Source organism: Podarcis cretensis (assembly GCF_951804945.1).
Source record: "Podarcis cretensis genome assembly, chromosome: 7".
Classification (NCBI taxonomy): domain Eukaryota; kingdom Metazoa; phylum Chordata; class Lepidosauria; order Squamata; family Lacertidae; genus Podarcis; species Podarcis cretensis.
In genome coordinates this window covers 71792769-71815953 of record NC_137176.1, presented here as the reverse complement: position 1 = coordinate 71815953, position 23185 = coordinate 71792769, and the positions used below count along the sequence as shown (strand labels likewise).

At 40.7% G+C, this 23185-nt stretch overlaps 1 protein-coding gene across 1 annotated transcript in view; it reads left to right on the top strand.

Annotated features, from left to right (window-relative positions):
- Positions 1-23185, top strand: part of LRP12 (LDL receptor related protein 12) — a 35814-nt gene that overhangs the window by 9423 nt on the left and 3206 nt on the right. The window contains exons 2-6 of the mRNA XM_079984212.1: positions 11119-11175; positions 17440-17575; positions 19214-19416; positions 21008-22106; positions 22644-22776. Coding sequence (XP_079840338.1) covers positions 11119-11175; positions 17440-17575; positions 19214-19416; positions 21008-22106; positions 22644-22776 — 1628 coding nt within the window. The remainder of the gene's footprint in view (positions 1-11118; positions 11176-17439; positions 17576-19213; positions 19417-21007; positions 22107-22643; positions 22777-23185) is intronic.

The following is a 23185-nucleotide window of genomic DNA, read 5'->3' as shown; positions in this document are numbered from 1 at the left end:
CCAGGGGTCTGAACACCCATCCCCCACCACCCCTTTCTGGACACGGCCCTGGAGAAAGGAGCGGAACCACCGTATAACAGTGCCCCCAGCTCCCAGCCCCTCAAGACGGTCCAGAAGGATGTTATGGTCGATGGTGTCAAAGGCCGCTGAGAGATCCAGCAGAACTAGGAAACAGCTCTCACCTTTGTCCCTAGCCTGCCGGAGATCATCAACCAGCACGACCAAGGCAGTTTCAGTCCCATGGTGAGGCCTGAATCCCGACTGGAAGGGATCCAAATGGTCCGCATCCTCCAGGCATGCTTGGAGCTGTTTGGCAACCACCCGCTCAATCACCTTGCCCAAGAATGGTAAATTTGAGACTGGGCGATAGTTGGCCAAATTGGCTGGGTCTAAAGATGTTTTTTTAAGAAGCGGTTTAATGACCGCCTCTTTCAGCAGGTCTGGGAAGGCTCCCTCACAGAGGGAAGCATTCACCACCCCACAGAGCCCATCGCCCAGCCCTTCCCGGCTCGCTTTTATCAGCCAGGATGGGCAAGGATCAAGGAGACAGGTGGTCGGTTTCACTTGTCCAAGCAGCCTGTCCACATCCTCGGAGGTAACAGATTGGAATTGATCCCATGTAACAGGACTAGACAGAACTCTAGCACTCTCCCACCCTGGCCCTGCTCCCACGGTGGAGTCTACCTCCATGGTTAAAACCATGCTCAAGGTGGATTACAACATGAAAAAAATTACATAATTACAATAAATAAAACACACAAAAATGCCAAATAAATCATAACAAGTTCTAAAAATAAAAAATACAAATGAATTAGTGTCAACAAAAACAACAGCAACATGCCCCCCTCAAACAGTACCCCAACCCGACAATCTGCTCAGCAACCTCGGTTTTTATTGCTGGAGTCAGTCAGGGTCCTGTCTTCCCAGGTCAGGTGGGAAAAGGCCTGCAAGGCAGGGAGCAGATGTTCCAGGACTCACAGCTAAGATGGCTTCCCACAAGCATCTGGTTGGCCATTGTGAGACAAGGTTGCTGGACTAGATAGGACAGGGGCCTGATCCAGCAGTGCTACTCTTCTGTTCTTCTCTTTCATTTTGTCTTGGTTTTCTTAAATCAACAACTTAAGAGTGGTTTTCAACCAGTTCTTAACTTAGTTAATGATATACCTTTTTTCATGCACCACTACAGACTCCTTTCCAGTGTAGGAACAGAATGTGAACTGTTGTAAATACCAATTGTAAATGTATACAATGAGTTAACAGGAATAAAAATATTAAATTACTTCTGTTGACAAATGTAGCAAATGTAGAGATTGCTTGATGACAGAATAAGGCCGCATTATCCAGCAAGTAAAAATTGCATAGACAGGATGAAGAGTTAACTCAGTAGCAGGAAAAAATGAAACTAGAGTGGCTCAGGAAAGTTTTGGTGATACAAAGGATTCCAAGGAGGTAGCTTAATGCTATTTATAGAGGAAGGCAGCTCCATGGCAAAAGAGAATAAAGACAGTTGATTCATATCAAATTAACTTGCACAAATTAGAGAATGTGGGAGACACAGAATAAGGGAAAACATAGGAGCGATTTCACAGGCTTGCTCCTAAAGGGAAGCCTCTTTGTGCTTCCAGTGACTTCCAGTTCCCATACTAGTGTAAACATAAATAATATTCTGTACATTGTTGTCTCTTTAAGAGGTTAGTGTATAGAATTAGCGATTTGCCTCTGTCTCTTTCCTTTCTTGTGGTTGAAGAACTCCTTCTAGTCTATCCTCCTTACAGATTGACACTGCCACCCACTCACCTTCAAAGAAGTCCCAGCTTTTCCTTGTTAGAGAGAACAAGCTGTGATTAGTATTGAGGACATGGACAAAAATAGAGCTAAACTAGAAGCAGGAAAATACTTTCCATTTTTGTGCAGTTAGCTTTTCAGGGTGTATGGACCATAGTTCCCAGTTTGATAATAAGTGGGAAAGAAGCAATCTGGCAGACAACGTTTCAGCTACAGACATCCTTGTACTAGCAGAACTGGGTGCCAGCATAGGCACTCTGAAGTTTCTGTACAAGTGGTGCCTCATTAAGAGTATAATAGTGAATTGGTCAAAAGAGATATGATAAGAAAGATTAGAAGCTTGAAGGATTAGAACTTGACTTTCATTGGAAGACAAAACATAGTTCAAAGACATAATGAGAGAAGTGTCATGAATATAGCAGTAAAGGAACTAGGTGTTAGCCGAGGCATTCTATATTGAACTGAATGAAGTGGGACAAGGGGAGGAACAAAATATAAAAAGGTAAAGGTACCCCTGCCCGTACGGGCCAGTCTTGACAGACTCTGGGGTTGTGCGCCCATCTCACTTAAGAGGCCAGGGGCCAGCGCTGTCCGGAGACACTTCCGGGTCACGTGGCCAGCGTGACATCGCTGCTCTGGCGAGCCAGAGCCGCACACGGAAACACCGTTTACCTTCCCGCTGGTAAGCGGTCCCTATTTATCTACTTGCACCCGGAGGTGCTTTCGAACTGCTAGGTTGGCAGGCGCTGGGACCGAGCAGCGGGAGCGCACCCCGCCGCAGGGATTCGAACCGCCGACCTTTCGATCGGCAAGCCCTAGGCGCTGAGGCTTTAACCCACAGCGCCACCTGCGTCCCCTGAACAAAATATAGCAATACTTTAGAGAATGGCCTAAGGGTACGTTACAATATTACATTGCCAAAGGACAGTGTCTGGGATTCTGTTGTGAACTTTTTCTCAAAGCAACAGTAGAATAGAATAGAATAGAATAGAATAGAATAGAATAGAATAGAATAGAATAGAATAGAATAGCTCTGTAAGTCTCATAGGATGTTTTCCTTCTCTACCCATTCCCCATCTGACATAATATTGGAGTCCAGTTTCCATCTTTACAAGACAAAGAGATCAGCCAGAATGTATCTGATTCCACCAGGGATTATTGAAGACTCCAACTTAGCTATGTATTTATTTCATGCCTTATTTAGTAAGTTGTAGACTGGGAACTTGAAAAAAAAAATCACAGTAGCTGATTTTAATTTTATTCATAAGCTACAATCTTCAAAATGGGAAATCAAAGGTTAAGTGAGGATGTCTGTTCTGACATTCTTTTTGTTCAACTATTATATTAATTTATTTGCCAAGTTTAATTTTTTTTTTTACTGTCAATCTAAGATGGCAAAAATCCTTTTTTAGTATATACGGTATGTATTATGAATACTAGAATAATTGTGTTCAAGACTTGCTTGACCATGAAATGACTGAGGGCCCCACATTTATTGGATCATACAAGAAAAAGAATGATGTATTTTGAGACCTGCTGTACAGAGATCTTGACTTGGATTTGACACAGGTCCATTGTGGCTTACTAATTTTGAACCCAATTAAGTTTATAAAGTGCAGGGGAAAACTAAAGTACTATACAGTATAAATGTTTACTATTAGTAGTAATCGCTGCAGCTTGAATATGAGCATAAATAGCTTTTTTTAAAAAATCATTAGGAACCGTCTGTCAGTGAATTCTTGCCAGAATAATCAAAAACACTTAAGAACATTTATATAAAATACAGCTGCTGACTCAGGGTCAGCAGCTGACTCAGCAGCAAGTGGTAGTCTAGCTTAGCCACCATCCTGATCTCATGAAGTGTATTTCTGGTAACTGTATTCAGAGAATGGTGAACTAGATGAAGCATCAGTATGATGCAGTGTGGCAATTCTTGTGTTATTATGATACATTTTGCAGAGAAAAGAGACTTCAATTTGGCAAGATAAAATCAGTGATTGGTATCCAGTTGTGGTATCCACTGGCAGGAAGCATCTTTCAATGGAATGGGAGGGGGGAGAGACACATTTCAGCAACTCTAAGCAATATAATGACATGTATAAAACTGTTACCTATATAAAAACAATTAAAAACAATTGCAATAAAAACTAATTTAAAAAACTATAAATATAGAAATAGTTTTAAAACAACAATACATACATAAAAACAATTCAAATCCAGCTGCCAACTGGGATAAAGATTTTAGAAGACTTATTGAAAAGCAGATGCTTCAACCAGTAGATGTGACACCATAAGATACAACCGTGTGATTTTAACATCACAATGCATAATCTCTGTCTCACTGAAGGAAAGAAAAATCAACAGGGAAAGACTGGACTCTTCTGTAGAACCACTTCACATTTGTGTGAAAAATTAACTTGTTCTATCTTTTCAGTGTTTTGCTTTGCCCACTGAAAAATTCTTGCAGGTGCCCATGTGGAGAGATCTATGTGTGGTGTGTATGCAACAGAGGGAAGGAATGAGAATTTATGAATGTGGTCTGTGAGAGAGAGGGAGAGAGAAATATTTGAAGTGTTCGTGTTTCTGTGAGTAGTTGTGAGATGCATGAGTGTCTGCATGTGTGCAGTAGACAGTGTGTGATATGCGGACTGTACTTTCAAGTGTAATGGAAATGAAAATCTGTATTTTAAAAAAGTAAAATTTATTTAGCTTCAAAAAGCTGTTGCATAATGGTAGTTCATCCATCTAGTCTTTAGTCATTGTCTATAGTTACTAATTAGAATAAATGCTGTGTTCAGGGAGGCTCCATTAGTGAAAGTGCGTCTCAGGTTAAGAACACACCTCCGGAACGAATTAAGTTCGTAACCCGAGGTACCACTGTATTGTCATGACTACATTTGTTAGTACTTCCTTCTGCACTTCCAGTGTAATGCTAAAACACAATGCCAGCACATAAAACTCTGGAGCCTTTTAAGGTTGTCTGTTAAGAAAATAATTCCCGTGGAAAACCTTCCTCCCAGAGGTTTGTGAGGAACATAACGGACCGTTCGAGTACAACACGAACATTTATTTCATTCATAAAATGTTGCATTCACATGTCACAGTAAACCATGGTTTAGCAAACATTCAGGAGCAGGAAGGATCTGTAGCAAACCTCAGACTCATGAACGCTCAGCTTCCTCCGCTTCCTGTACACCTCCTTCCCTTCCTGGGAGGAGGTCTTCAGCAGTGTTTACTTTCAGTTTCACTCACTTTGGGCTTTCTTTGTAATGTGGAACAGGGTTCATAGGTTATCCCTCAAAATACCTAATTTCAGTTTTGGAAACTGGCCATAGCTGGGAATAAACTACTGTAGACAAGCTGAGATTCAGGAAAACTGAAATTCACTTCTGCTGAAGTTGTCAACCTGGAATTGAGAAATGGAAGTGTAGGTGCATGTGAGCTTGAGACATGCTGTGGCTTGTTCTTGCTTGTCCACATCTCAGTAAACAATGGTTTAGCATAACATGAACATGACCACCACTATAGCTTACATAGCATTAGGCAGCATACAAGGTGTTAGTCAGTACCTGTACAGTTCCAAACTGCTTTCTGAGCCTCACATTACTTTCCCTATTGGTCACTCTCTGTAGCCTTTCCAATGGTTGTCGTCGTCGGCATCCTTTGGGGGTCAAGATGCCAGCTGGCTAGCCCCCAGCTGGATCATGCCCTTCCAGCCGTGATGAATCCCCGACCTCTGGTGTGACGTAAATCAGCGACTTAGACTTCAAAGCCTGAGCACACTATATCAGCAGAACATACTGCGCAAACAGAAGAGGCAAGAGGCGAAAGGCTTGTGGAAACATACTAACAAGCTATGGATTTATTAAGCATAAATCAGGACAAAATAAATATGTCTTCTCTCTTTCCGTTTCCTCAGATAGAGAGGCAAAAGCTATACACAACGGAAGTTCCCAGCAAACTGTGCTGGAATGTAAACAGACATGTGACACGTAACTGTTCCATGTCTGCAACTAAAGGTGGAATGGAAATTTACAGCAGTTCTATGTGTGCTACCTTAAAGACATCTGAATACATCTCTACAGTACTTATCAAATTACTTAGGAAAAGCAGTGAAAAACTTGTTGCTGAGAACTAGAAATTCATCTTGAGAAACTAGCTATACAAAGTCAGATGCTCATACTTATGCTTTGATTCTTTGAGAATGCTTTGAAGTAGCTGATAAAGGTTTGCCTAGAGGAAGCTGTGCAGTCTAGTCTTCTTGGCACACAGCAAACTAAAGTAATCAAAACTTGCTGATTTGATTCCAGATGATGAATCCTCTCTCACCACACACACATTTAAGAATAAAAACTCTCAGAACTCTTAACTGATTAGCAGTTTTTAAAAGTGACTCTTGCTGATAGCATGTTTTTCAACTGCAAGCTTGACAAATACTATTTTTTTGTATTCTTTACATTAATTAGCTATTTATTGATTTTCATAATGGTAAGTAAAATACAAGGGAAAATAAATTAAAGCCTTGTAAATATACGCAGGTGGTGCTGTGGGTGAAACCACAGAGCCTAGGGCTTGCCGATCAGAAGGTTGGTGGTTCGAATCCCTGCGACAGGGTGAGCTCCTGTTGCTCGGTCCCTGCTCCTGCCAACCTAGGAGTTCAAAAGCACGAAGTGCAAGTAGATAAATAGGTACCGCTCCGGCGGGAAGGTAAACGGTGTTTCCGTGCGCTGCTCTGGTTCACCAGACCCGGAAGCTGGCCACATGACCCGGAAGCTGTACGCCGGTTCCCTTGGCCAGTAAAGCGAGATGAGTGCCGCAACCCCAGAGTCGTCTGCGGCTGGACCTAAAGGTCAGGGGTCCCTTTACTTTTACCTTTAAATATACAAAGGGAAGGGGGTACAATATCATTGCAACAACAAAAACAACAAGGTTGCAACTATAACAAAATAATAAAAATGTCCAGGAGATAGAAAAAACAGCTTTAAGTTTCCAATGTTTCCAAATACAATTCTGTCTTACACAGAGTCAGTCCATTAGTCTAGCTAGTTCTCAAACTTATTTGGCCTACTGCCCCCTTTTCAGAAAAACCCCTCAATGCCCCACTGGAAGATGAAACATGTACGAACAGTTTTTCAAAACTCTGCTTTCACTGCCTCCTTATTTTTATTCAATGCCCCCTACTGCACCTGAGGATACTACTGCCCCCTGAAATGTTTCAGTGCCCCCCCCCCCAGGAGGCAGTATCACCCACTTTGGGAAACACTGATCTAGTTCAACATTGTGTACATTGACTAGCTGTGGCTCTCAAGGATTTCTGAAAGGGTTTACTTCCAGCCGTGATGGGAGATGCTGGGGCGAATTACACCTAGACCCTGCTCCATGCAAAGCTCTGCTACTGAGCTACAGTCCAACCCTGATATTATTCCAGATAAAACATCTGGCCAGGGTGGCTCATGAGGAGTTTCTTTTAAACAGTTGTTTTGGCAAACCTATTTCAGGCAAACCTACCAGTAAAGCAGAGTCTCTAGTGTTCTTAATAAAATATGTAGTTTTGTTCAGTTCTTTTGACAAGCAATTAATAGATCAAACTTCAAGTAACTTCAAACAAGTATTAGATCAGTTTTGTTTAGAATAAAAAGTTTTTTTCTTTTAAAATTGCGTAATGCAGATTTTTATAGAATTTAAAATGTTTGAAGTAGATATTGCCCTCATAATGGGCAGCTGTATACACTTCAACAGCAAAATTCATTTTTAGATTTTTTTGTTTTGTCTAGGATTCTTGAATGTACAAGTTTCTGTGGAAAAATATCCCTAATGCATTAATTCTATAATATGAGGAATAGATTCTGACTTAGGTTTATGATTTCGGAGACAAGGAAAATTGTAGAATCATTGTGGGTGACATGAGAGAATGCCGATACAGTGGTACCTCAGGTTACAAACGCTTTGGGTTAGAAACCCCGCTAACCCAGAAGTAGTACCTCTGGTTAAGATGAGAACGGATATCATGCGGCAGCGGGAGGCCCCATTAGCAAAAGCGCCCCTCAGGTTAGGAACGGACCTCTGGAACGAATTAAGTTCGTAACCTGAGGTACCACTGTATTGTCATGACTACATTCCTTCTGCACTTCCAGTTTAATGCTAAAACACAATGCCAGCACAAGCATAGGAAGCTGGCAAGCCCTTCCTGAGCTGCTCAACTTTGCTGCTGAAGAAAAGCTTAGTGAACTGAGCTAGAAATATATAAAGGTAAAGGTAAAGGTACCCCTGCCCGTACGGGCCAGTCTTGACAGACTCTGGGGTTGTGCGCCCATCTCACTTAAGAGGCCAGGGGCCAGCGCTGTCCGGAGACACTTCCGGGTCACGTGGCCAGCGTGACATCGCTGCTCTGGCGAGCCAGAGCTGCACACGGAAACGCCGTTTACCTTCCCGCTGGTAAGCGGTCCCTATTTATCTACTTGCACCCGGAGGTGCTTTCGAACTGCTAGGTTGGCAGGCGCTGGGACCGAGCAGCGGGAGCGCACCCCGCCGCAGGGATTCGAACCGCCGACCTTTCGATCGGCAAGTCCTAGGCGCTGAGGCTTTAACCCACAGCGCCACCTGCGTCCCGATACGTTGCTACAATTTCTATGCCTTTTTGAAACCCGTGGCAGTTCCTGGATTGGAACAACCTGGCTATGATAACTTATGCATTGGTAACCTCAAGTTTGAATTATTGCTCTATGCCCTGTATGGGGCTTCCATTGACATTGGTCCAGGATCTGCAGCTGGTGCAGAACTTAGTGGCTAGGCTGACTGGAGCATCCAGCCACAAGGATATGATGCCATAGCTTAACGCATTGGACTGTCATAGCACTTGTTACTGAGTCAAGTAGCAACCAAAGGCAGGACCTTCTCTATAGTGGCACCCAGTCTTTGGAATCATCTCCTTCCTAGATGCCAGACAGGTAACAAGACCTTACTGAAGACTTATTTTACTTGAGTATTTACTACTTCCGTTGTCTAGCTTTTAGTATTTCTGGTTTCCTGCTATGGATTTTTTAATTTTCTGGTTTTATTTGTATTGGTGTTTATGGTGATGGTTGTAAACTACCTTGGAATTTTCATTGAAGAGTGATAGATAAATATGTCAATAGATTATTGTCAACAATCTACTTGAAACGAATATTTTCCAGCTGTGCTGTTCGATTTTGGCAGACATTCTCTTCTAAAAATTCACAATTGCTACTTCTGAAAATAGTTTACTAAGAAATGTGTATCTGGGAATTATTTGGTTTCTTTCTGGCTTATGCTAATTTTATTTGAACAGATGTCTGAATCCTTGTTTCTATTTAATAATAGTACAGATAGTGGTACCCATTTTTTACCCAGTAGAAGTTTTATGAATTTGTTTCCTGATGTTGGTTTGTGATATTGTCTACAAGTCTGCTATTTTTTGGTAGCTGATGTTTGCAGTGGTTTCACTTTCACACTGCACTTAATTTGCTTGACATCCTTCTGATGATTTACCAACATGTATGAATTATGAAAGATTTCCAGTCTAATATCCTTGTCTTTAATCTGCAATATGAATAAGTTCATGCAAGCCAAAAATCATGTCACATATTCTCCCACAATGATATTACATAAGATTATTTTATTTCTAGATCTCTTTTGGCATTAGTGCTTATTTAGTGTAATTCCTTTGCTGAATTTTAGCTCTAGATTATTCTTCCAAATGCAGTGGTTTGTTTCTGTCTAAAAGCCCCCCTGTTGGCACATTTCCTGTCCTATTTTTATATTGGATTCTGTCCATTAGATGTAATCAACCAAGTTGTGCATTGCAGGTATTAAAATGTGTGTCGGTAGTTGGAACGCTCTTGGATATGAATGCCATAAAATTCATAATTTTTATGGAAAATACATCTTTTTTATGAATCAGCCAAGTATTTTTTTTTATTTTTTATTTTGCAAGTGTGCTAAGTATAGTCGCATACTTATTCGGAGTGAAGTCTGTCAGAATGAAGGTGGGTCAAAACAGTTTTGTTTGTTAAGAAAAATAGTTAGGTTTAATGGAAAATCGACAGTACCAGTTACTACCTTATTTAGATTTCTAGGTGACCTCACTTCTTTCTGGGACTCAAAGAGTCTTGTTTGTCTCTTGTATATCAGTAACTGTGTGAAATACAGAAACTGTAACACAATGTTCGTGGTACTTGCTTTAGGCAAATTTCTGTGTTCATTTCCAAGTAGCCCTTAAATGTGGGAGACCCTTCTGTAATTAGGAATAGTGAGAAGTGAAATATTGTGTGTGGGTTGCCCCATTATAGGCCCTGTTCTGCCTGATAACACATGGGACACACAACCTGTTCTGCTTTTAGTGAATAAACAATGAGAGGGAAGGAAAGCGTCCCCTAAAAGTGTCAGTCCTGATTGCTGGTTCTACTATCAAAACACACTAAGGTAAGGGAATCTGGCTCTGCTTTTTATAGCAGAAAAGAGCTGGGACCTACCTCAGAGGTGCTAGAACCAAGTTCTAGTGAGTTCCGGCTGAAAAAAAGCCATGCTTCTCACTGAACTCGGGGAATTTGACCCCAAGAAACAGGCATGGGGTTGGGCTTCACCTCCTCTTTCTCCGCATCAGCCATGATGTTTCATAGTGCACCCTTACATACCACTATTCCAGAACTGTTGAGTAACAAACAAATGCATGTTCTGGCGATCACCCAAGTGAAAATGTGATCCTGGAAAGTAGACAGTGCAAATAAGCAACTGCATATGTATTGGTTACCACCATATTAAGTGATTTAATACTACTTTTCTACATAGCCAATGCTGCATGTTTGCTGGCCCTGTAATAAAGTACATTGTGGTTGTTTCACTGTGCTGGAGGGGGCCTTGCATTTCCTTTTTGGTTATTGAGGTTTTCCCCACCCCCTTCTGTTATCTGCTAACCTCTGTTATTAGATGGGAGGTGAACAGAATTAGAAAAAGTCTTGAAGAGAACTGGAAGAAGAAACTACTGGACTAATACATCTTAATTCCCTTAAAATCTTTTAGGAGGTAATCAAGCTCTGGAGCTGCCTAGGTTCTCCATTTAGCTTGCTCACTGTGTGACAAAGAAGCCATTTGTGTCTTGATTGTATAATCGTTTTATTCTCTTCCTCCCCGCCCCCTCCCGGCCTGGCTTTATTCTTCATTTAAAAATGTAGTGGAAGAAGCCTTTGGGTGTAAAGTATTTGAACATTAAAAGTAGCTTGGTTTTTGTTCTTTTTCCTTTCTGTAGTACTATATCTGAAGAATTTTTACAAATTTTATCTTGGAAATTAGTTTATTCATTATGTTTAATTTTAGGAAACAGTGCTCTTGCAGAACATTCTGAAAATGTGCATATTTCAGGAATCTCAACTGGTAAGTCATTTTTTTTGTAATGTTTAAATTTCATGCATGACTTAAATAGTAAATATTGAAAGCCACCTGGTATCTTATGAAGAGATATTTGGCTATAAAAATTATTACTGCCTTTTGCAGCATGTAATAAGGAATGAAGCAACTGGAACATGGACACATTTTCATAAGATAAATTTGATACTTCCATGCTCATGAACAGATTATTCCTTTCTAATGCTTAATTATTTCACCATACAGACATTAAAGAGAAAAGTTGGCCTAACTTGATTTTTCCTACATTAAAGTTTTGTGAAATAAAATTTACTGAAAGATTATTTTAAAAGTATCAATAACACAAGCAGCTTTATTACACATTTTGTTTGATAAGACTTGAAGCAGCATCTGAAACTGCTGTTCAACTGATTACACAGTTTATACTATGAGTAATCTCACGTGACACTAATGGAGCCCTGGCAGAATCCTTATGGCTTGCGCCTCTTCTTTGTCACCAGGAAAACAAGTGGATTGAATAGATGGCTGAAGGTCAGAACCTTTGTATGCTGTACATACTGCAAGCACATACGAAAGAATTGCTTGGATCCTAAGATTAGTTATTGTAAGGAGCTTTGGTGGGGTAGAAGTTGGAAAAGAACAATAGTGTCCCTTTCTTCTCCTCTGCAGTCCCCTGTGACTCTGGAGTATCCTTTGGAGGGGCAAGGCTGGCCCTCCTGAAGAATGTGGTCTGGGGTGTGTGGGGAGCAAAATATGAAACCAGCATAAGGTGGAAAAGCCAATTTAAAGCTTCAACCTGACGTCTAGCATCTTGAATTCACCCCCAAAGGCCAGAGAAAAGAAACGAGTCTTTAAGACTGCTTGTTAAGGGTATTCTCTGGCTTCAGACAAATGCAAAAAAGCAGATTCTCCAAGAGCCAGTCTTTATCTAGCCAAAACTGCACCCCCAACCCCACAAGAGGCAGGTATCAGCTGACTGGCTTTGGGAACAGAAGTAAAAAATGAAGGTAAAAACCCTAATGTGTTTAACACCAAAAACAGCCCAGTGAGGACTAAGGATGGTTAGGGACTGCAGAACACGGAATGTCTTGTGGGTGGGGGGAATGGAATAGCTGGCTGACTGAAACCCTGAAAAAAAGCACTACACACTATAACATTTTATTGCAGGCTCTCTCTCTCTCTCTCTCTCTCTCTCTCTCTCTCTGTGTGTGTGTGTGTGTGTGTGTTTTATATCTCCATAGCTCAAAAAGTTTTGTATTTAACCTTTGGGAAGGCCAAAGGCTCTTTCACTATGATAACATACCACAATTTTTCTACCTTTCTTAACAAATTTAGGTGCCACCCTTCACCAGAAGGCAGTTTACAACATAATCAACAGCATAGCAATCATACAACACAAAAACGTCCTCAACAGATCTTGTAATAAAGGAGCAGTGTCAAACTGTTATAAATTTATTCCACTGCAGTTACAAAGCCTGCTGGAGGCCTAGTTTATTTTCAAAAAATGTACGATTAAAAGTTTAAGCTTCTACCAATTTCAATAATAATAGTAATAATAATAATTTTTATTATTTATACCTTGCCCATCTGGGTAAGTGGCATCTTCAGCTCCCTGTTGATGTGTTAAAATCCTATTTATCTGTTTGTTTGTTTGTTTGTTTGTTTGTTTGTTGCATTGTAAATAACCTATAAAGCATAAATAATGATGTTGGTTGATGTTGGTGAAATTCAAAGAACTGTAGGGTTGCTTCTAGGTTCATTGATGCCTTTCGGCCTCCCTCCCCCCCAAGCTCCCAAAAGCCAACCATGAGGGTCAAGATACCATTTCTGCATTTGACAAGAGTGTGAGGGAATGTAGCCAGAAGCAAAGTCTGTAAATTATTGTGTGCTTGAGGCATATATATGGCTGGGTCTGCATCCTAGACATTGTAAGATTTCTTACATAATAATTTTTTCTAAATAAAATAATTATATTATTTTAAGGAATTGTATACAGGTATGGTTTGTGAGCTCTCTTTGTCGGCATATATTGCATTCTAGTTGTTATAATTACACTACTTTAGTTGCACATTATGTAAGATAAATTGGTCTTTGGTGTGCTTCTTTTGCAGATTCCATATGCAAGTCTGACTTTCTAAAATCCTTATGTGAATTCTCTTATAAACACAGCAGTAAAGATCACATGGAGATTTAAATTTCTTATCTATAACTGCATTGGCAGTTCTTTGTGAGTTCAGTAATTAACCCAACCTTTATCATTCACACTTTTGAAGTTAATATTTTACAAAGCAGAAGGAAGTTGTCAGTAAAGGTGTCTTCCAAGGGTGTCATCATGACACAAGAAGCAGCAAGAAAGAAAAAAATCTTTCTTAAGCTCCCTTGTCTTGGAAACATGATATAACGATGACTGGTGTTTTGTATGTACATGCAGTTTGACCCTAGGAAAAGAATAGCTGCAGTGATTTAAATTCTGTTGTTGCAGTTTTATCCTGAGCACTTCTTAGAATTCTATTTAGATTCATAAGATATTTATTAAACTATATTTATATACTCCCTTTCCTCTCTGGCAGTGCACATGGTTCCCCATCCTTCATTATATCCTCACAGCAACCTTGTGAGGGAAGTGAGAATGAGGGACTAGTCCAAGGTCATCCATTGAGCTTCATGGCTGAGTGGGATTTGAACCAACCACAAAACCGGGGTAGCATCACTGTCAAGCAAAAAAAAGCACAAGCTATTTCAGCAGGGTCTGCATGCACTGTACACCTGAAAAGTAGGTGGAGCTTTAGAGATCATAGTAGGGTGCAAGAGGGAAAGACAGTCTTTACTTTAAAAATCAGCTGAGTTCTTACATAAATAGAATCATTGAGTTTGAAGGGATCCCAAGGATCAAGTAGTCCCAATGCCCTTGCAATGCAGGAATATGCAGCTGGCCCTTACAGGATTGATCCTGTGACCTTGGCATTATCACCACTACGCTCTAACCAATGCTGGTAATACCTGCTGTTTACAGCCTTTTCCAGCCTGGTGAAATGCTGAACTGTTCTTGTGGTATTGTATGACTTCCAGAAAGCTTGGAGGTTATTTAAAACTACAATAATAGAAGCTCAGCTGTACTGTCGATTAAGAAGGGTACCACCCAATCCATTATGCCATTGTGGTTAACAAGCAGAATCAAGGAAGCTATTTGACAAAGAAGGCTTCCTTAGAAAATGGAAGTCTTTCCCAAGTAAAAGAAGATCTAGGAAATTATACACATATTAGGTTGATATCTTGTCCTGGATAAACTGATTCAAAGCATTACTAATGGTAAAATTACCAAGCATGTAGGAAAATAAGTCCTGTCTCACTAACCTATTAGAATTCTTTGAGAGTGTCGTGAGTATGTGGATGTGTGACTCAGGGAACATTATATAGCTGGGGTAGGGGCAGACCTTGGTAATACTGCGCCCTGTGCACAGCCAAATTTTGACACACATTGCATGGGGGCAAGTGCTGAGCGAGTGTTAACTAGGCTTTGGGAAGGAGGACTCTAGGACTCTGTCGAGCCCCTGCACCTCTTTCCCAAAGCCCAGTGCTTACTAGGCTTTGGGAAGCAGGCAGGCAGGAAATTTCCTAATCTAGCTATATACCGTATTTTTCGCTCTCTAGGACGCACTTTTTCCCCTCCAAAAATTGAGGGGAAATGTATGTGTGTCCTATGGAGCGAATGCAGGCTCCTTGGCTTCAGCGATAGCAACACTAAGCCTCCGAAGCGCAGAGGGAGTGCTTCCTCCGTGCTCTGGAGGCTTCCCGTTGCTTTCGCCGAAGCCTGGAGAGGGAGAGGCGTCAGTGTGAACCGACCCCTCTCGCTCTCCAGGCATCAGGGATAGCCGCCTGAAGGCCTTTGGAGCACAGCGCAAGTTCCCGCTGTGTTCCGGAGGCTTCAGGTTCCTTTCGCAGAAGCCAGGAGAGTCTTGCCTGAAGAGCGCAGTGGGAACTTGCGCTGCGCTCGGAAGTCTTCAGGGATAGGCACGCACAGCCCCTCCAGCAGGGAGAGGCTGCACGGGGCTAAAGAGGAAGCCAAAACAGCTAGCGGGATCCATCACGCTCGCTGCCTTGGCTTGTGCCATAGCCGCGCACAACCCCTCTGGCAGGGAGAGGTTGCGTGCAGCCTGTACGCTGCTCTTTGGGACCGGGGGGGGGAGGGGAGATTTTTTTTCTTGATTTCCCCCTCTAAAAACTAGGTGCGCCCTCTGGTCCAGTGCACTCTATGGCGCGAAAAATATGGTACTTCAGAATGTAAAATGTCACCATGCTATGGTTGGCGTGGCTTCCAGTAGGCAATCATGCTAACTGCGGCGTTAGCAATGGCAGCCCAGCCTGGGCAAGTTGTTTAATGAGGGGAAAGGAGCCAGGAGTGGAAAGAGCGGGGGGTTGGGCGTTGAGGAAAGGTGTAAATCAGGGGTCAGCAACGTTTTTCAGCCATGGGCCGGTCCACTGTCCCTCAGACCATGTGGTGGGCCGGACTATTTTTTTTTGGGGGGGGGGATGAACGAATTCCTATGCCCCACAAATAACCCAGAGATGCAGTTTAAATAAAAGCACACATTCTACTAGTGTAAAAACACCAGGCAGGCCTCACAAATAACCCAGAGATGCATTTTAAATAAAAGGGCACATTCTACTCATTTAAAAACACACTGATTCCCGGACCGTCCGCGGGACGGATTGAGAAGGTAATTGGACTGCATCTGGCCCCCGGGCCTTAGTTTGCCTACCCCTGGTGTAAATGGTGGAGAGTTGGAAGAGGAGCAGGGGGTAGGTGGGGTTGGCAAGTGTAGCAAGCAGGGATGCAGCCTCTAGTTTCACATATGCTGATGTGGTCTGAGCTGGCAGTGACTGACTAGCAAAGGGATCTTGCGTCACGGTGGGTAGCTCAGTGAATATCCGAAAAGGGTATTGCAGAGCTGGAAAGATGCAGAAAAGGGCAATCAAAATGCTCAGAGAGCTGCTTCAAAACCATAAAGATTCTGCCAGGTTTCAGAATTGGCTGTAGTAACTTTAGAGGTCTGTTAAATCAAAGTGCTGAGCCTTTTCCAATTAAGTTAAATTCTAATTGATAGAGCTGGCTGAGAGACTGAACTGCAAGTCATGAAGTCCCAGATTGACTTGTGTGTCTTCCATATTCATTAAGTAGACTAGGAAAGCCACTTGGCCTCTGCTCCCAATCCCAGCATCTGCAGTAATAACTCTTGTATTGTTTTATAAATGTATTTGCCATGAAGAAGAATCCTGCTTTTCTGTGTTTGAGATTTTTTTTAATGAGTTAGCTTTTATAATGTATGTTCAGTTTTAAAAACATAACTCCGTGACTTTTTTTTTTAAAGGGGGGAAACATTTTGAGTGTCATGCATTGACATCTACATATATAAATGTTGATATTCTGCCTTTTTTGTTTTTGCAATATTTATCTGCTTTGTTTTATAACATGAATCTCAAGTAGGAGGTCGCTTTGTTTACATTCAGTTCTATGAATGTAGAATTCCAAAGAGTAATGGAATAAGAGCACCACCTAATGGGTGACTAAACGAAAACAATAAATCTTCTGTAAAACCCTATCACTACTGCTGAACTGATGGAAAATCTGACTTTTAAATTTTGAGGCTTGCTTTTTCCCCATTTTTTAGAATTGTCATATTTTATTAAGCAGAAGCCATGTTTATTTTCTTGCAGATAACAAAATAATTCTTCATAATGGAAAACCGTAAAGTCGCCTATTGTGTCAATATTTAATTTACTTGCAGATTGTTCCCTTTACATATAACACCTTTCCTGCATTGGTATATTTTCTGTCATTTGTGGAAGAAGCAGGCATATATGGTTTTCCAAGTGTTTGCAAGCTGCTGCGGTTGTATTCATTTTGTTTACTTGTCATGGCTGATTTTTGCCCATTTTACTTTCTGCTCTTTATAATACAGGCATCCATATACTGTGTATTGGATTTTTCTGCAGAATAAAAGCATGAATAATTATTCAAATCTATAAATATACTTTGCTGGAAAAAGATATCATTGCAGTGCTTTGCCACATGATCCAGTTGCTCTTTTTTTTAAAAAAAGAAATGATTGGTTTTGATTTAATTTGTGTTATATAACAACAGTGTTTTGCATCTTCATTCAGATGAACCCATCTTCCAAGGAATGGTGTGTTCTTGCACTAAACTTTTGGAACTGTTTGTAAATCTGCAAAAGTGCATCTATAACTAAAGACATCAATTTATATATTTTTCAGCTTGTGGAGATATCCCAGAACAAATTAAAGGTCCAAGTGGGATCATCACTAGCCCAGGTTGGCCTCTTGAATATCCAGCAAGATTGAATTGTAGCTGGTATATCCGAGCAAACCCAGGTGAAATTATTACAATAAGGTAATTTGGGTGCTGTACTTTATAAATATATTGTGGAAAATGTAAGCAATTGTCTAAAAAAAAAAGTACATGTTTTACTAAATGTAAATTTAGTCCTTGTAAACATTCCATTTTCTAATTTTATTCTGCTTCTTGACTTTATTGAATTAAATAGCCAGATATATAGCAGCGCTAAATTATGTCTGAGTGTCAGATCTTAAAACTAAAATTTGGTTATGGGTGTCTGGGAGCATTTCATTGAATTTTACATACTAGGTTCTATCGGGAATACTTTATATGATCCGAAGGTTTAGGAAATATATGTTTCCTATATACAAACTTATGGCAGGATCCAAAAAAGGTTGCTTAGGCTCATTCAAGGACTTTTACTAGCCTTGTGAACTTGTGACTTCTTTCTCATGAAAAAGTCAATCCCCATGCAGTCACAAACTGCTTTTGAAAGTTCTCTTTTTCAGAACAAGCAAACAAACACACACAACAGTTTGTTTGTGCCTCTTCTGCTATTTGAAAATATCAAGGTTAAAATTAATTGTGGAAGTAGTTTCTCTAGGTTGGATCCAAAAGTGCCTTTAGGAATACAGGAGGTGTCTTCCATGCATGTAAGTGCTGCACTAAACCTCTCAGTTAAAGTAGCACAGAAGCTTTTGCATTGTTGGTTTTGCTACCTGCAACTTGGAAATTCCTATCAGGGTTGAAGAGCAGAGTAGAAATACCGTATTTTTTGCTCTATAGGACGCACCAGACCACAAGACGCACCTAGTTTTTGGAGGAGGAAAACAAGAAAAAAAATATTCTGGATCTCAGAAGCCAGAACAGCAAGAGGGATCACTGCGCAGTGAAAGCAGCATTCCCTCTTGCTGTTCTGGCTTCTGGGATAGCTGCGCAGCCTGCATTCACTCCATAAAACGCACACACATTTCCCCTTACTTTTTAGGAGAGAAAAAGTGAGTCTTATAGAGCAAAAAAATATGGTACTTTGAAGTTAACAGGGCTTTGTTTCAGCCGGAACTGAGTGGAACTCAGTTCCAGCACCTCAGGTAGGCGCCATTGCCATTACAAGAGAAAAAGGGAGGCACGCATAATGAGTTCTGGCACCTCATTTTTTAGAAAAATAGCACTGGAAGTAAATAAAACAAATGCAAATAGAAGCTAAATTGGAATATGTTCTTTCACTTGTAAACTCTTGTGCCTGTGGAAGCATGCAACTTGCTATAGAACCTATGATATGAAATCTGGTATTTGACAATAGTGTTTCAAGTTGCCATTTAGGAAAAGGGCACAAAAAAAAAAGATGTATATATAAGAAAAGGTTAAAATGTCTGTGCATTGGCTCTGATTTTAGTGGAAAGCGAGAGGCTGAGAAAGAGAGAAAAGAATCTTCCTAATAGATGTAATAGATGTAGCATATCAGTAGTTCATATTTAGAAATAATTAATAATAATTATCTGTGCTGGATTAAAAACTGTTAAGATTTTGAAATGTATTTTTCCAATTGGGGAGGTAAAAATTAGGTCTTGTTGAACTTAATGTCTGTCAAAAATTTAAGGATATGTATATTAAATAGTTGTTTGTTAAGGGATTATACTAATATTTAACAGCAACAAAAAAGAAATATAACTCATTATTTACCTTGTGTAGTTTTCAGGATTTTGATGTTCAAGGATCACGGCGATGCAGTTCAGATTCCCTGACGATAGGGGCATACAAAAACATGGAAAATTATAGAGTGTGTGGGTCTTCTATTCCATCTCCATATATATCTTCACAGGACCATGTTTGGGTCAGATTTCATTCAGATGATAGTATATCACGAAAAGGATTCAGACTGACTTATTTTGCAGGTAAACTTTAAATGTTGTAATTAAACATTTTCTAGATTTAGGGGCAAATCTTTTCAGCGTTTTTTTAAAAAAAACAAACCACAGTGCATCGATTAATGGAAGCTTAAGAAAGAGATGATGGTTATTAATATTCTTTTTATGTTAAAAAATGTAGAAAGTAGGACTGCAGTTGCTAACATCCATACGTTGCCATTTCAGACCCATTGTAGAGACATTTGAAACACTACTTAAGGCATTTGTAGTAGGTATATTGAAAATATTGACAACTGTTCTAAAGCTCAGAAAATGAACCCAGTCCTCCAAACAACTTTCTAGAGAGACACACCAAATTTTATGCAGTAGATCCTTCACTCTTGATGGGACATGTTATACATTTTCATGGACTCTTCATCCATGATAGAACATGCAAACATGTTATGGGGTACAAAATGTTAATCAGCCAAAGGCCTGGTTATAGAGCAACATTTTCACCTGGTGCCTAAAGATGTACAGTGGTACCTTGGGTTACATACGCTTCAGGTTACAGACTCCGCTAACCCAGAAATAGTATCTCGGGTTAAGAACTTTGCTTCAGAATGAGAACAGAAATCGTGCAGCAGTGGCGCAGTGGCAGCAGGAGCCCCCATTAGCTAAAGTGGTGCTTCAGGTTAAGAACAGTTTCAGGTTAAGAACAGACCTCCATAATGAATTAAGTACATAACCAGAGGTACCACTGTACAGTATAACGAAGCCATTACAGAAAAAGGCCTATTCTTGTGTTGCCACTCTCTGAACCTCTCATGAAGGAAGCACACAAAGAAGAGACTCGGATGATGATCGCAGAGTCCAGGTCATAGGGAGAGGCAGTCCTTGGGGTATTGTGGTCCTATATAAATAAAACCGTATGGAGCTGCTCAAACTGTGTGGTTTTTTTTACACCAGTATAGTTCATATTGTTCCAGATAAACTGTTAAAATACTATTTCCAGCTGACTGATTTTTATTGATTAGTGCAGGGCTAGCCAACATAGTGCCCTCCCGAAGTTGATGTGCTGCAGCTCACACCATCCCAGATAACTGGCCAATCCTGGCTGGGGCTGATGGGAATTAACAGTCCAATAACATCGGGGGGGGGGGCATCTGTATTGGGTCCCAGTACATTTCAGAGCACAATTCAAAGTGTTAGTGTTGTCCCAAACAGCCTTGTCTCTGTATACCTGAAGGAGTGTCTTTGTCCCCAGACACTGAGGTCCAGTTTCTGAAGGCCTTCTGGCAGTTCCTTCACTGCAAGAAGTGAAGTTACAGGGAACTGGGCAGAGGGCCTTCTCGGTGGTGATACCCACCCCATGGAACACCCTCCCATCAGATGTCAAACATAAACAGCTGCACAACTTTCCAAAGACATCTGAAGGCAGCCCTGTATCAGGAAGTTTTAAATGTTTAATGCTTTGTTGTGTTTTTATTATGTTGGAAGCTATCCAGAGTGGCTGGGGCAACCCAGTCAGATAAGTAGGCCATTATTATTATTATTATTATTGGCATGACACTGTAAGATAAACAAGTAATAAATGTAAAACTGGGCATATGATAATTTCTTTAATGTTCATTTTTAGGGAAATCCAGCGAACCAAGCTGCGACTGTAACCAATTCCATTGTGCTAATGGGAAATGTATTCCAGAATCTTGGAAATGCAATGACATGGATGAATGTGGAGACAACTCTGATGAAGAAATTTGTGCCAAAGCTAGTCCTCCAACTGCTGCTTCCTTCCAGCCATGTGCATACAACCAGTTCCAGTGTCTGTCTCGTTTCAATGTTTACACTTGCATTCCAGAATCCTCAAAATGTGATGGAAACCTTGACTGTCTTGACTTGGGAGATGAAATAGACTGTGGCATGCCAACATGTGGGCAGTTGCTGAAATATTTTTATGGTGCTTTCAATTCTCCCAATTATCCAGACTTTTATCCTCCAGGGAGCAACTGCACATGGCTGATAGACACTGGGGACCACCGCAAAGTTATTTTGCGTTTCACTGACTTTAAGCTTGATGGTACCGGATATGGGGACTATGTCAAAATATATGACGGTTTAGAGGAGAATCCACGCAAGCTATTGCGTGTTTTAACTGCTTTTGACTCTCATGCCCCCCTTACAGTTGTTTCTTCTTCCGGTCAAATCAGAGTGCATTTTTGCGCTGACAAAGTGAATGCAGCAAGAGGATTTAATGCTACCTATCAGGTTGATGGCTTCTGCCTGCCGTGGGAAATTCCATGTGGTGGAAACTGGGGTTGTTACACAGAGCAGCAGCGCTGTGATGGCTATTGGCATTGTCCAAACGGAAGAGATGAAACAAACTGCACTATGTGCCAAAAGGAAGAATTTCCTTGCTCTCGGAATGGTGCCTGCTATCCACGCTCTGATCGCTGCAACTACCAGAACCACTGCCCCAATGGCTCGGATGAAAAGAATTGCTTCTTCTGCCAGCCAGGAAATTTCCACTGCAAAAATAATCGGTGTGTGTTTGAAAGCTGGGTTTGCGATTCCCAAGATGATTGTGGCGATGGTAGCGATGAAGAGAATTGCCCAGTTATTGTACCCACCAGAGTAATAACCGCTGCTGTCATTGGAAGTCTTATTTGTGGACTGCTCCTTGTCATTGCACTGGGATGCACTTGTAAGCTGTATTCTTTGAGAATGTTTGAACGAAGGTAAGATTTTGCAATTACAAAAGAAAAGCTGCTATTTTATTGTTCCTGATTTACCAGAAAATATTGTCTAAACAATTGTCTGTGTGTGGCTACTTTTACTGAGGAATGCTAGACATTTTCTTTACCGTTCAAAAAAGTTGTCTTAGTACGTAGCTATAAAGCAGCATGGCTGTGAATGTTTAAGATATTCAGGGGATCTTCCAGTGCCTTCAAATAGGAGTTTGATAAGACTTAAGTAATTAACACTAGTAATTCAAATTGGATTCACATATTATATAGGTAACAAGTTTGTGCAAGCACAGTTCTTCCTTCCGTAAAATTGTATGAGGGTTGTTATCAAACTGTTAGGGCTGTTGTTATTTAGTAAATTATTATTGTAGCACCATCAGTGTGCATGGCAATTTAGAGGATAAGGGGATAGATGCCTCCCCCCATGAGACTGCAGTCTAAAATTTGACTCCAATGAAACAACAGAGACAGAAATCACTCTTATTATCTATGAAAACTAAATTGCAACCTGTTTATGTTCTTAAATAGATCTTTTGAGACACAGTTGTCTAGAGTCGAGGCTGAGTTGTTAAGAAGGGAAGCACCTCCTTCCTATGGACAGTTGATTGCTCAGGGCTTAATTCCACCAGTTGAAGACTTCCCTGTTTGCTCACCAAATCAGGTAAGAACTTTCATATTAACTAAAAATAGATTACTATGAATAAGAAGTATAAAATCACAAAGTACTGAGTCAGTTAGCTAGCCAAACGCCTTATTGTAGCAGTTTCTGCTCACTTTCAACAAGTTGATAAAAACTTTTTGCAGATCTTTGAATCCCAGTCTCAATGTGGTAAGTGCTTGTGAAAAAAAGTTACTGTGAACAGCACAGCATCTGTTGACACACTATGTTTTAACACCACATGGTGGCGCTTAACAACCTTGTCTAAGATTCCCTAATTCATACTGTAGCTTGAAATTCAGTGATCGCTCTTAATTCTTCCACAAAACACGGGCAAGCTGTTTCTCTTCCTTGGTCATAAATCTGTGTGATCATATAAGATTGTTTTTGTATTGTCACTGGATATAGCTTT